This window comes from Manacus candei, unplaced genomic scaffold, assembly GCF_025592945.1.
Source record: "Manacus candei isolate 608988 ecotype Guabito, Panama unplaced genomic scaffold, ASM2559294v1 h1tg000050l, whole genome shotgun sequence".
In the NCBI taxonomy this organism is placed as follows: domain Eukaryota; kingdom Metazoa; phylum Chordata; class Aves; order Passeriformes; family Pipridae; genus Manacus; species Manacus candei.
Genome location: NW_026138098.1, coordinates 27,224,653 through 27,240,408, shown reverse-complemented (window position 1 = coordinate 27,240,408; position 15,756 = coordinate 27,224,653). Strand labels below are relative to the sequence as shown.

Sequence of the window (15,756 nt, the reverse complement as noted above, 5' to 3'; positions counted from 1 at the left end):
GAAGAACTATGGTTGTTGCACTGCTGAATTTTCCTCTTAGAAGGTCTGCAAATGTGATCTGACAAGTCAAATGATTGACTGCACCTTGTCCGTCCAGGCAAAATCAGAGAAGTCCTTCCAAAAGACAGTGGGAGATTGACACCAACAGTAACATATCGTCAGTATGAAGAGCACATGAGTCAGAAAAGTTAGTTACTTAGGGCATCAGGCTAAGTTAGATGCTTCCAGAGTGTCAAAGAACATATACTTCAAGCTATATTTATACTTGCAGTCTTCCAGACACGGAATGGCCAACAGCAGATTTAGGAAATCATAATGTGTTCGTAAGAGGAAGGGAAAGGAGAAGTCGATGTTTCGGAGGCTCATCACTTCAGAAGGTGCTTGTTTATTGGAAGCACTGCACCGCCTCTCACTCGGGCTCCGAGGTGTCCCCAAAGCTGTGGCAGAGCCAGCGGGAGAGTAAGACTTACGTAAGACTTTAACCTCTATCCACAGCCATCTGCTGGAGCTGTTGTGTAACAAGCCCTAGCTGAGTATTTCTACCATCATATGGTAAGCTTCCTCAAAATACACGTGCAAAAATCACTACACAAAAGCCCTAGAAATTCTTTAACTAGACGCAAGTCCCAAATTTCACAGATTAATGGTAGTTTGGAGAGGCACCCTTTGAATCCCTGTGCATAAGGTGACTTTTAACTTCCTGCTTGATTTTTAGCAACTATGGTTTACAAAAAGATGTCCTGATGAAAGCTTCTTGTTGATTGGGATTTGTATTGCTAGATATCTCCATTTTCTTTCCTCCTTGGGATTTATACTGAGACCAAATAAAAGGAATTCTCAATTTCATTATTATCCTTCCACATACAGGCAATTTTTGAAGAAGAAGGAAATAAGGGGTTTTGAGGTTAGTAAGGACTTTTTTTTCCCTCTGCTGTTAAAGATACTGCATCTACCTGATTCTAGCTTTCAAAAAATTTCAACAGAGATGTAGTCTTGATAAGCTGAATCCTAGAAGACCACCTATGGCCTAAAACCCATGGCAAAACCAGACATAACTGAATACTTCAAACGAAAAGTTTTGAAAATAAAACATTGTTGACTAACCAGATGCCAATACATTCTTGTCTTTCAGAGGAAGAAGAGATGGACAGAGAAGAATAAGAAATTGATGTTCCTTTAAAACTAATAAAAGGATTTTGGTCGAATTCAGACTGATTTTTTTCTGTTTTTCCAAATAAACCTGTATGACTTTTTACTTCAATATTATTTTAGCTATCTTAATATATATATATATATATATATATATATATATATATATAAAAATTTAGTAAAGGCTGACATTTCATTTAAAGTTGAAATATTAGATAGAAATAAATTGTAACCCCCCAACTGATTTTTCCAGAAGGAATGCCAGGAGGTGTGGGGAGCAGTTGTGCAAACAGGACAACTAACAGGACTGATAATTCAATGAAAGTAAGGGAAAAAACCCATCTCTGTTATTGCATACAAAAGTCATGAAAGCGATTCAACTTAATGTTACCTGGAAACAGCTCTCAGACTACTGGGTGCCTTTTTGTTGCCATTTTGACTTGAAAAGAGCAAGACAAACTTAGAATTCTGGAATTAATTTAAAATAGTCACCTCCCCATTGGGAACATGAGTATTACCATCAATCTTATGATTTTTGAAATCCATTTTGCAGTACTGACAGAGAAAAAAATAAGTCAGAAAAAGAAAATCACTGAATAACATTTATACTGCACATTCTGCACAAGTTACTGTTAGCTTGTCTGTAGGAACAAATACGACTAGTTGTTTCCTATGAATTTAAATTTTGCATTTAGGATTATAAGAAACCATATTATCAAAACTGATAGTGATTTTCTTTGCCCACTGCATTAGTGAGAAATTTGTGATTTCGATTAATCTCTCTTGGGCTTTAATTTTTCAATATGTTCTGACAATGAACACATTCCCACTTCCAGTTATCACTGGCAAACACTTTTACTAATTCTTGGTTAACACTGCACTTCTGATTTTGAGCATTTCATTCCAGTTCTGCAGAATAAAGCTTAAGTTCCTATTTTAAAGAAAGAAAAAAAAAACAAAACCAAAAAGCAAAAAAAACCCAACAACAAAACAAATCCAGAAGTTTCATACTATTCACATAAAGTAAAATTTTACAGCTTCAACTCAACTCAAATTTGAAAACACGTCATCACTGACAGATGGTATCCTGAGGTCTCCACACACTTGATCAAAGTGGAGGAAAAATATGTCCCTCATAGCTCCAGGGATATATTTTCTTTCTTATCTTACTTTGCTGAGTTTTCACATTCCCAAGCCTGTCTTTCATTTGATGCATCTTTTCTCACCTATAGTTAAACTCATTAAAACTTCTGGAATGACTGTGTTGCTTTTCTCCTTTATTACTACTTTTATTAAAGCAATCCCTTCCTTCCAATCTTTAATGCATCAGGACTAATCTAGATTGATTTGTGATGGATGTGAACTGCAGGAACTCTGATTATACATCCTTATAAAGAGACTGTAGTTAAGAGAATTGTCATATCCACTTGATGGAGCCTAACAGACCTTATACTGACTTGTCATTTTTCAGGGAATTCCCTTGACTGTGGTCACCACATCTTTAGCTATTAAAATCTAATTTTACAAGGCAATAAATCACACCTTTTGATTATTTCACTTTTACAAAAGTTTAATTTCCTAGAGCAATATTAATAATTTTTGCTCTGTGAACACACAGGTGATGTGGCACTCTGCCATTACTCTCATAAGACAGCATAAAATGACAGTCACTACAAAAGAAGTCTGGTCTGCAACCACTCCCTCCATATGCTTTTTCTGAATAAAAGTCTTGAACAGAAGAAATAATTAATGCAGAAGGGCTTAAAAACCTTTCCTTTTTAAGAAAAAGTTAAGTCACAAAATTCAGATTTAGATTTAGATTTCAAAAGTTCTCTCTGGGATTAAACAAGTCCCATGTTAAGTCTATGTTTTAGAACAATTTGTCATCTACAAAACTCAGATATTCACCTTTGGGTATCTCTTCCTAACTATCCCTATCTACATGCCACCTTCAAAGTCTTTACAGTAGCAAAATTCTATTCTTTCCAATGCCTTCTAGAAATCAAAAAAGGAAGAAAAAACAAATTCAAGAGGAATGTTGACAAATTCAGAAAGGTTAAGTAAAGCTGACAAGAAAATCATTCAGGATGTAGAAAAATCAGTAATTCAGTGAGGGATACAGAAGTTTCATTTTATGTATTCCAATTATTTAAAAACAAATTTTACAGGTATTTCACGATTGTGATGCTCTTTATCCTCTATTTAGTAAGAGTCCCTTTGCAGTGTCCAGTGCAATTAGCACAGACTCCAAATCCAGCTCTGCTTAAAGCAGGAAGCTGAACCATCCGAGTTGTCCTGAGAACTCTCCACTTATCTTTCAACTTACACTATCCGATGATCTTACCTATATAAAACTGGATAGGGGAATAAAAAATAAAATAAAAATAAAATAAAAAAGGCAAAATGCCTAAGATTTTTTTAGTTTTTTTGAGGAAGTGAGTGGGAGTCTTAGGGCTTCAATTATCTTTTTGGCATTTTTTTTTTCCTTTGCAAACTATCTGGAATTTTTTTACTTATTACAGTTCCAATCTTTCAGGAAAGGGGCTTTGATCCTTTGCTACAGGAAAAGGTAATCTAGGAACGAGTAACCACAGATTCCAGACATGACACTTGCAGGTTTCTCTTTGATGAGATTCAAAGAGAAACATGATGTGTGCTGTGCTGTCACAGGTTAAAGGATTATAAGACCACAGGCTATACATAACTCCATAGGAACAAGACTTCTGACATTTGAAAAAGCCAGTTTAACAGACCCAGAGCACAACACTGTGCAAACTGAGAGGAAAAAAAAAATCAATGTAGAAACAAAGCATTTTAACAAAGAACATAACTGATAAATTTGGGCATAAGATTTGTGTGGAAGCTAAAAAGTCTTGAAATCCTCAGAGTAGAGATGATAAACAAACCCTGTTTCAAGTGGCTAGTTCACCTCGATTACAAGTGGCTTACAAATGAAGTATGATCAGCTTATGGAAGGAAATATGTGATGGGGTTGACTGCAACAGCAGAGCATGGCCTAGTGACCTATAAGGTTTCTGTCCTATTTTCCTTCTTCCAGAAAATAATGCACTTATTTTAAGATAGGACTGAATAAGAATAATATACTCCCAGTATTTGATAGGGCATCCCTCTTTACTTACGCTTCTGAGTCAAATGGAACAACTTGAATGTTGACATGGCAAATATAAAATCAATACTGGACATTATAAAGCTGAAATACACATTTTGCATAGGAAAGTATCTGTCACTGCTGCGTTAGGACAAAGCACTTGAAGGTGGAGTTCAGTTGTTTGGTAAAATGAGGTAATGTGACAACCCCATTTTCAATGCCCTATTAACCACTTTGGAATATTAGCACAAAACAGTCAAAGTTTAAAAGGTTACACTTTGCCTCAGTACAAAAACCAATTGAAAGAAATATCTACAGCCTATATACAACTTACCTTTCAAGACTCGTTGGGCCAGGCAGGTCTAATCCAGAACACTATAAAGGATAGTACATGAGCACATTTGTACAATTCATGTTGTATATAAGCTCCCAACCCTACAGATACACATGCCTGTAAAACTACTTTTACCAAAAATTATGCTAAAGTTGTACTTTTAATCTTGAAAATGTAAGTGTTCTACCACTGCCATTAACAGTATTTATAGAGAAGTTAGCACAAATGAAGAAAGCTGAAGCAACATTCCAAATATATTCCTGTCCTTTCCTTCCAGCATGCGACTGCTTTTTCTGTTCTTTTTGTCCCATTATTATATCATGATATATTATGTCATCCATAGATGACAGAGAAGATGACAGAGAGAGTTCACGGCCAACAGATTCCCTCCTCTTGATAGTGACTGTGAGCATGGGTTGCATCGCCATGCAGCATTTTTTCCCTCATTAATTTCATTAGATTCCCATGTGTTTGTGGCTCCCATGGTTTAGGCAGGTTTCTCCCATATTCCAAGATGAACAAACTTCTCAAACTACTTATGTTTGGATTTTTTTGTTCTTAACAGCTTTCTCTTAGAGCCAGAAAACCTTGCTAAGAGTGGAGATATTAAGGGAAGTTATGTTTAAAAGTCCAGTTGAAGGGCCTGTGCTTGGAGTGTTTTGATGTTGTTTTATGTGTGCTGTACATTTGTTTTTCTTAGGACTTCAATCCTAACTCTGAGCTCAGGGAACCTAGTAGGTGGCAGATCTGACTGTAAGAAGCCATGGATGCCAATTCAGGAACTCTGAAACACCATCAGGTAGTTTCAAGAGGTTTCCTGAAAATAGAATCCTAAACATCTTAACCAGTTCATTTAATTAAACTAACTGTACATGATCTAGCATATATTAATCCATATAAAGTATTACATAATTTGTATATCATATCTGTGATGTAAAGTCAAGACCTACCTAATATACATCGAAAATTAGGTAAGAAGCTGGTGTTAAAAACACTGATGTCGCTATGTAAATAATATGCAGATAATAGCTGTGCTGAAAAACCTTGGTTTGTTTTAGCAGGCTAGTTAAAAAACTATAACAAAAACCAATGAAAAATCAAAACACTCTGGTGCATGTAAATATTTAACTATTTTATAACAATATTGTTACTATTTTCCAAGTGACTGTGGTCCAGATTCACTTCCCATTTAATGACAAGGGTATGTTGTGAAAGCGCAACCTGTGCTATCACAGGCAAGGTAAGATAGAAACATTGCTTCATTATTTCATGCATGTAAACTTCAAATAAGCTAAGTCTTAGCAGATGCATAATTAGCAGCACATTAACCACCAGGAACGCCCTAAGCAATCCCATAAAACTTGTTCATAAAGCTTGACTGACACCAATCAGTGGTGTCAGTCTGGCTACGTGCAGTCCAGACACGAGAGCCCCCATCTCAGTGCTCAACTTTTAAGAAATTAAGCCTTGCATTTAAAAAATTGCTTCTCTCTGAAGCCATCTCCGAATTCACCCTTCAGCAGTTCTCTTCCTAATCCAAATACATGTTCAACCACAAAACTAAGTTTTTGCAAAGCAGCCCCAGAGCCTTTGGAGATGATCGTACTGTGCTTGGCTACTGTGTCAAATACTTTTTACACTCCTCAGGTTATGCAAATAGCAAACACCTCTGCCACTGAGTGCTAATCATCAGCGTGGTATTAATTTTTTTTTTCCTCTCCAGAAGGAAGATAAACACATTATTGATTTAACTCTTGAACAAAATGTTATCACTGTCCAATTGCAGCAGAAAAGTCAACTACCTCCCTTTCAGGCTCAGCATGCTTAGAACACGTGCATATGCACACACATACACAGAGATATATCACATTATGCCAACACACAGAAATGCACCTGAACAGGAGCTCTTCCTCTTTTTAAATATAAGTTAAATTTCAAAACTGACTGGAAAAGTACCTAACTCATGTTAACCTTCTTCATTTATATTGAAAGAGGGGCTCCTTTTGGGCCATGGGTGTGGCCAGTGGATCTACTGCAACACCAAGGCAAAGTCTCCTGTTCTTACACAATTTTGAAAGAAAACCTCAATAAAATGAAAAAAAAACAAACAAACTTTTGTTGTCAGAAAGTGCAAAAAGGATGTTTCAGCAGAACTAAAGCTTAGCAGGATCAGGTGGCTGAAAAACGCTATGGAAACACTGCAGTCAGAACCCCACCAGTGTAAACAACCATTTCCTAAGTAAAGAGAAGCAGTCTGTGCAACCAACACAATGCTGCAAAGAAACAACAACACTGTCTGCAGTAGATAAACACTATGGGGCTTTTGGTCTTGTTAGATGCAGCTTAATCTGGGAGCCTTTTCTGGGCTTTGTATAGTATCTGTATGGATTTCAACTCTACTTTGAGAGAAGACTAAAGCTAGAGCTCCCCGTGAAAACCATGTCAGACAGGTACCACCCCGTCCTGTTGTTAATTGATTGCCCTTGCCCCCACTTTTAGGATACAAATTACCCTTTTCCTTGACATATACACATATACAAACTACTTTTTTCTTTGACACATATTGACACGTGCACATAAAACCTGGCAGAGGTAAAATCTGCCTATTCACTTTAAGCTCTGCTCTTTATCATTAAAGGTCAAGCAAAAGGAAAAGCTAAACCAAACACAAAGCAAACTACAATGGGAGCTATACAACACAGAGAACTACAAAACAACAGGTGCCTTTGGCAACAGGTTTTCACATGGAAAAGCACAAGGAAATAAACAGAAAGCACAAAAAAAGACTAGAAAAACAAGCATTATTCTTCAAAAAAACACAAACAAAACAACTCAAATCAAATTTTAAAGAGCACTCAAAACCAGAAGACTTAATACATTACGGTTTCCAGATATAAGAACAAAACCGAGAGATTGGATATGACCCTTTGTTGTATGTCACTTCATTTAAAAACTTAAGATAAACACTTACTTAGTAAATGGATTCACTTCCAAAAGAATCATCTTGAATAATATTTTTGACATAGTTTTATTAGTCAACACTGTTTAGAAAGGGCAACAGTGGAGTCAGAGACATGCAGTTTTTACTCTGACATATATTGATCAGTATAATAGAAATTTACTTGGTCTCCACATTATTACCTGAAAGTACACCTTTACTCTGCAGACTCACAGCAAATTTACTTGTCAAAGTGAAACATAATTGAGTATTGTGCACACTGATATAAAGTATTTCCATGGAGATTATAATCTCTGCAGCCACAGACAATATGAATTTATTTTCTTTTGAAGGAACCGCTTTGCAGTCTATATTTGTTTTCTTTTTTATATTATGTCGTTTTATTTATTCTTGAGTCAAAAGCAGAGAAACATGAATGTTTTTGCTATAAGCAGGGACAGTATTATCCCAAAGCATAAGGAATCAAGTCCCCTGATGGGCTGCCCTGCTGGAGCAGCGTATATTTTATAGGAAGAGAGGCTGAATGGTGTGGTTTTGTCCTATCACCAAGAGCAGCACCAACAGCTGCAATGGCCCATAGTATGGACTTTCTGACAACAGGCAAAGGGTCATCTCACATGGCAAGAACAGCCTCTAGCGTGGATTAAAAATAGAAGAGAAACATTTGACGTACTTGGATCTGACAAGATTGAGTCGGTTTTCGGCAAAAATTGGTCACAGCGGACGCCCTGGTAGCCCTCTTTGCACCTGAGAAAAAGGGGATAAATGACAAACATACGCATGCGGTAGTAAAAGGTTAATTTTAAGGTACCAAACCAACTGAAATTCTCCCTGCCAACACTGTGAGATGCTTGCATATCTACAGTATGCAAGTTATTTCAACTATTCTGGGAGTGAGCTTATTACTGGAACACAATGGAAGCAGGTGAAATCATTTGTATTTGAAAAAAAATCTCCCTCAAAGCTTTTATTTTAGAAAGTATGACAAGAAACATCGTTTTTGCATAACTATTCTTTTAAATATCAATTCGGTAAAACAATCAAAGAAAAATGCTCCACGAAATAGACATATTTGCAATAAAATAAACTCATTAGTTAACATAAGGCTTTATAAAGCTTCATACTGTACAAACCATCAGATAAACAACTTATCTTCGGCTGTTTGAAAAAGCAGGGAACAGTTAGTACCCAATAATTTAAATATCAGTTTCTACTGTGCTTAAAAGATAACATGATAAACAACATCAGGCACTGTTTGTAAGCAGGAAGCTTCAGATGCCTGTGAGATTAGATTTTAAAGCACACAGAATACCCTCCTGGCTCAACAAATAAGAATTGCCTTTGACTGAGATTGTAACACTATTATTTATCTTGAAACCTTACTTTGAAGAGATTGCATTTACTGCATTTGGACTGTTCTCAGAAGTCTCATTTCAACTAAGCATATCAGAATCAGACCTTTAATTATTTATTTGTCAAGCAGTTTTTCAGAGAAAAGTGATGGACACTTTAATTATAAATGATAGCAACAGGGATTTCTTATCTCCCAAAGCTCTTGTACATCTCATAAGCAATATGCTCAAATCAGCATCACCACCTTTCATTAGGGTTGACAACTGCAATTTGAATGATGTGATAATGTCAGGACAAGAAGTTATCTGCTTCTTCACAATGCTTCTACTAAGGTTTCTTCTAAAAGTTGCCTTTTAAAATACTTTTGGTCTAATAAATTAATGCTTCAATGAGAAATGCATCTCGCCAGCATTGATTCAGGGATTAGTAAGAACATTTGTGAGCAAATACGCAAATATGCTCCCATAAGACACAAAAATGCAGTAAAAAACTACAGTAAGAAAAAGATTTAAACCCCCCACATATTTCAAAACCTCCCTTTTAGCCTTTCTCCCTGATAGATCCTGGGTGCTACTTTGCAGATCAGCTTCTTACCAGCACTCATCTATCTATAAAACAACTGCCTTAAAAAAACTGTTAAGGTTTTTTTCATTAGGATCATATGACAGTGGTCATAATTTATCAGTCAAGAAAAAAATGTTCTATTAATCAAAATTGTCCACTAGTCAGAAAAACTGAAGAAGTCAACATATATTCAGACACTGCTGCATGAATCTTTTGCCTCTGATTTTGAAACACGAGAAGTTGCCTCGCATCAAACAGAAACTCTTCACCACAGTCTTATTTCAAAGCTTAAGAACAACCTACACAAGTGGGGATATTCTTGCATTAGCATCTTCTATTAACTTTTTGACACATTTACACCTGCCTTGGTCATAAACCCCCTATTACAGACTTAAAACTCTCTATCCTAAACTGTTGGTCTGCAAGTCATAAAAGCATGTGAGGATAAAGAGTCACAGAGTAGCATCTCCTGCAGGAGCTGTACTGAATGCTCATCAGTGTGTGTGTGAACACCCATTGGTCAGGGGCAGGCAGAGCAATGCTATCAGTACCCTCAAGCCAGTGGGAGCAACCCCTTCCCTTCCTCTCTGATTGCCAGCTGGGCACATCTGAGCCTGAAGCTCGCCTGCCTTCCTTTCTTTGTCACTCTATTTTTCACATAACTGAAGAGAAACAGTTTGCACCGTTTATTCCATCTGTCAGATGGTTCAGGTAATTAAAACAGGCTGCCCAGGGAGGTGGTGGAGTCACCATCCCTGGAGGAGGTGTTCAAGGAACAACTGGACATGGTACTTAGTGTCATAGTCTAGCTGACAGGGTGGAGACTGGTCAAAAGTTGGACTCAATGACCTTGGAGGTCTTTTCCAACCTACATGATTCTGCAATTCTGTAATTAATTTTAGTACAGCTAATTAATTGCTCAAGACAAAATTCAAGGAGAGAAATTTTACTCCTATTAACTGCTAAGGTAGATTTGGGTGTCTCAATCCAAATCCTACCATGTCAGGAGCCAAAACAAAACATCAGTCTTTATATCAGAATATATATACATATATATATACATATATATATATACACATATATATATACACATATATATATATATATATATATATATATATATCAGTCTATATCAGAAAATATTTTTGTATCCTGTATAAATGGAAAAAGGTGCTGTGGATATTTCCACCTTCCTTTTAATGTTGTTTTCAAGAGTTACATCTTATCAGTTGCAAAAACAGCAGAGGCCAATAAAGTTGGTGATCTCAAAAATAATCTGAAGGGAGACTTCTGTACCTGGCAAAGTATCACCCCAGTACAAGGCACTAGGTTAGATGTACCTCCGTGTCTTTCTCTTTCCAGACATTGTAAGAGCAATGGGTTTGAACAGAATGTATCACAGTCACATGATTTACAACTCCTCCCTTGTAAAACTCAGCAACCCTGGTACCTGACTGAATTGCTCACTGCCACAAATATGCTATGCAGTTTGGAGATAATGATGGGGATGGATTTCTTCTCCTAAAATGTATTTTCTACCATATATTTTCTTCTCCTGACTTTTTAATACATATAGTGCTGCTTTTCTTCATCACTGTGAAACTGGAGCATACAGTAATCAGCTGACTGTCTGACTTGGATGACTTTAGAGCAACATATTCACTTGCCTGTACCCTCTGATAAACATGCCATGAGAGGAATTTGTTACTTTTGAAATTTAGTACAGAGATGGATGATATATCAAAGAACAGACATAATCTTTTAATGTAATAACACACACTCAGATTATAAGTACTATGGTGAGGCTGCCCCTTGAATTCTGTGTCCAGTTGTAGGATCCTCATTAGAAGAAAGACACTGAAGTGCTGGAGTGTGTCCAGAGAAGGGCAACAGAGATGGTGAAGGGCCTGGAGCACAAGTCTGATGAGGAGCAGCTGAGGGAGCTGGGGGTGTTCAGCCTGGACAAAAGGAGGTTCAGGAGGGACCTTACTGCTCTTTACAACCACCTGTAAGGAGGCTGCAAAGATAGGTGGGGGTTGGTCTCCCAGGTAACAAGTGACACAGTGAGAGGAAATGGTCTCCAGTTATGCTAGGGGAGGTTTAGGTTGGATATTAGGAAAAAATTCTTCACTGAAAGGGTGGCCAGGCATTGAAACAGGCTGCCCAGGGAAGGGGTATTAATTACCATCTCTGAAGGTAATTAAAAGGCATGCAGATGTGACACTTACAAACATGGTTTAGACAGGCCTTAAAAAAAAAAAAAAGAAAGAAAAAGAAAATGAACCTAGGATAAGATACTGCTTGTAGTGAAGCAAAAGCTCTGCTCTCTATATGGGGCCCCCACAGCAAAGGCTGTAAAGGACAGCCTAAGGTCCATTCCAGCACCAGCAATCCCTCCTGTGCTGAAGCAATGCACTGTATGAGCAGGCTCGGGCACACATTTAAGTGCAGATCGTGGCAAAGGGCTCCATAAATAGTGTTAATTACAGCCTCTCTGCAAAGTAAATATGAAAATGGACTTCTCTATTTTGCATTCAGATTTTCACCAAAATGACTGTATCTGTCTAGGCTCTAGACCAAAACTATCAACAGAATTGTACTGCAGAAGTGGAATGATTTAAATCCTGATTAAATGGTATGAAAAGAGAATCACAGGTAGAGCTAATCTGCAGCTGCTAAAATGCTTGCAAACAGCACATGCCTAAATGTTATCTGCTAAATCCAACCAGGATTATTTTATCATGTGTTCTTTACATCTTTTTTGGGTAACGTACTTTCTTCTATATGATTTTTTAAGGTCACCAATGACAAACTGTACTGTGTGTTCCACTTTGTGAAGTCAGTCACAATGATGTCTGGGTGAGAACACACACGCAGAAACACATCTCTCATTCCTGCTAAGCTTTTTTTCCTTTCTACTTAAGCATATTTGCACTTAAGTATTACAAAGTAAGTAGAGTAGGAAACTGTACTCAGTCCTTTTGTCCCCATTGTTCATATTAAATAGCACTAATATACGTATGTTCTAGTCAAAGAGGTCACACACTTTTCCTCTGGATATTTTTCCAAGCTGTTTTTTTGTGTATTCAGACTTTATGGAGTCAAAGGAGATTTCAAACAGATGACTGCATCACTTGTAGGATTAACACAGTACTTCAATCTCCTAGATTTCAGACTGAACACATTAGAATAAGTGAAGGGAATGGGGCTGAGGGTGTGGCAAATTACACGATAAGCAAAGATGAAGAATAAAATATATTTAAGTCAGCAGAAAGGGAAAAAGGGGAATCTACTTAGAAGAGTTAAGGAAGGACTTACAAAACTTATGGATAAGAAGCCATTAACATCACAAATTACATTTTCCCCAAATACTTCTTCCATATAGAGCTCCACATCCCTACTAAACCTAAATATTTAGTTCTCAAGGGATGGTAGTGTACAGAATGCAGGAGAGAGAGTGGCACCAGCAAACTGCAGAGGCAATGAAAGATGACAGTGTGTGAATCCCCATCTCTTTCCTCCTTCCACATGATATCCATCCACTTGAAATGGAAATAATAATTCTCCTTCCTCAAGTGTGGTGATCACATTGCCTCTGACCATGTAAAGAAGTATGCATGAAAGTCTGCACAAAGTCCAGAATTTGGCAAACATAAAATATGTGAGTTCATCGGAAATGAAAGTTTTGAAAATGGCATTTGGGATCTCAATGACAGACATCGCCAGAAGAGAAAGCTGTAACACTGTACACCAGGAAAACAAGCATATCCTAAGCCAAATGTGATTTGTGACATTTAAAAGATATGTCTTAATAGCACAATGCCCAAAATATTAACTTATATAAACCTATAATCTGATTCTAGTCTCTTAAACAGAGTAATCCAGTTTGAAAGATGGAATTATTAGCACCTATGAAAAATGAAAGTTAATTTCTGCAGTGAATGCAGACCAACACATTTCCTTTGACTTGTAAAACTAGAAATCATCAGTCTCAAAAATGCTACTAATTAGAATGATCCATCTCCTAATCTCAGTCACAAATTATTTTCTCATGACACCATTGCAGCCACTGTACTAATGATCAGATGCCAATAAGAGAACATACTGCATCTCTTATTCTCTATTATTTCTCCAAGAGAGAAATCTGAGCTCATAATAAAGAAATATTCTAATAGTCTATAAATTTTGATCAAGTATTTATTTTCACACAGAGAATGCTACACACTTCATTCTGGGTCAGAGAGTCACTTATCAATAAATACACAGTAGCAAGCCCTGACACTGTACAGGTCATTGGGCTGTCCCACAGCCTAGCCTGAAATGTGCTGTAAACAATGACAAATAATTCCTCTGCTCTGCAGGTAAGCTAAATACAGGCTTCTGTGTCTGCAACTAGAATGACCTTAACTGGAACAACCAGAAATTTGTATTTATTATTTGGTGACTGTTATTAGGGGAAGAATTTATTCGCAAGGAAGAAAAAAAGCAACCTTAGCAGTATGGGTTAGACAGGATGTCTTGTCATTTAACACATGCAGCCACTGTAAGCAGGAAACAGGCTTCCTAGATTCCACAGATTAGACCACTGAATCATAACTGAGAACAATGTGGATACCATGCTCAAAGCTGGACAGGAAATGAACCCTTCATAAAAACCAATAGTTTGCAGTTTGATGGTTAGGCACTCACCTGAGAAGTGAGATTCATATTCAGTTTTTGGTGTGAAAGTGAAGGATTAAAGACTTCAAGCCAGGTTTTCTATATTGCATAATTGTCCTGATCATTTGGGTATTGTATACTCTAGGAAGGACTGTTCTTGTATTGTCTTAAAAATAAATCAGATATACAATTTCAGCTCAAAATAGATGGGAGAGGAGGAAGAGGAGAAAAAGTTTACAACATAGCTCTCACCATGCATAAATGAGTGAAACAGTCATGGGTTGAGATTTGGACAGAATTACTATTGTTATCAGGTAATTGTTTACACCAAGAGTTTATCATGAAATACAAACCAGAAGTAACATTTTAACTGCAAATCAGCTAATGATTATTGGAGGCTTTTCCAGAAATTGCAGAACTTGGGAGACAAGTAATGCTGGCAGAGACAACATTTTTCTCTTTGCAAATCTGGTCCTATAGTTTCACAATGGAAAGACTTTTCCAAGTTGGCATGACTTTTCCAATGCAACGATTTATGAGCAAACTGAAAAAGAGAAAGGCTTTTCTTAACTGTGAGGGTAACTGTGGATTGGACACTCACTCTCCTCCTATTTTCCTTTTTCATCTTTTAAAAAAATTCTTTTAAGTAATCCCCACAACAGAGATGCAACTTACTGTATAATAAAGGTTTCCTATCAGGGTTTGAACATAGTTTATTTTTTTAAGACCTTGAAATCTATTATGTGATTGAATTAAGATATACATCTGACTTTCCTTAAATAAATAAGCTTGACTATTGTGTAAAGAAATTGTACAATTCTTAGAGAATGAACAATATCAATTTAAAAAAAAACCCAAACAACAAACCAAATAAAACCCCCCAAAAATCAATTTTCCTTAAGTTTTCTTTTAAAATGTTGTAGCTGTTAAAAATAAGTAGAGCAAGTAACCAGAAATGAAATTATATTGAAAAGGCAGGAAAAGACTAGTAAGAAAAGGTTTTTTTCTACAGCATTTTCTGTAGAAACCAGGTCAGCTGAATCACTTTAACACCAATAGAGAAATTATAGAGTCAGACTTTTTAAAAAATCCTGTTTATGATTGGTATAAATCACTATATTTTGCAGTATGTAAGTTGTCAGTGCAGCTTTCTGAAACGGTACTATTATGCTCTTGGTGCAAATGGCAGAAAGATTAAAGGTCACAGCTACAAGACCCTGAGACACTGCCCAGATTTATATAATACAACTTTCAACTAATTTGTTGACTCCAGTGTTTTAGGATCCTTCAAGACTTGGAGAAACTAAATGGGGACACTGTAGTAAAATATGAATTCTCAAAATCTTCTGTAGGAACCACTGAACTAAATGAGGCTTTTAACATTTAAAAACAAGTTATGTGGATTTGACTTAAATGCCTCATCCATAATCACGCTGAAACTACTGAATTATCATTCCTCTTCTGATATAGATGGTTTTCCTTCCTTGCCTTTCATAAAAGGTAGGTCAGAAAAAGAAATAAAAATTAACATGATGTGTTAGTAAAGGCATTCAAGTCATCTGGACCTACGGCAGCATCTGAACTAATAATCATTTCCCCCCCCCATCAACAACAGGCCAATTTTATTTA

The 15,756-nt window shown here is 36.7% G+C and overlaps 1 protein-coding gene across 4 annotated transcripts in view; it reads right to left on the bottom strand.

The window, feature by feature from the left end:
* NRG3 (neuregulin 3) overlaps positions 1 to 15,756 on the bottom strand; it is a 375,961-nt gene that overhangs the window by 105,930 nt on the left and 254,275 nt on the right. For all 4 annotated transcript variants that reach the window (XR_007906833.1, XM_051800883.1, XM_051800885.1 and 1 more), the window contains exon 3: positions 8,225 to 8,298. Coding sequence is in view for 3 of the 4 variants with exons in the window: in XM_051800883.1 (XP_051656843.1) it covers positions 8,225 to 8,298 (74 nt within the window). In the remaining variant the exon portion in view is untranslated. The remainder of the gene's footprint in view (positions 1 to 8,224; positions 8,299 to 15,756) is intronic.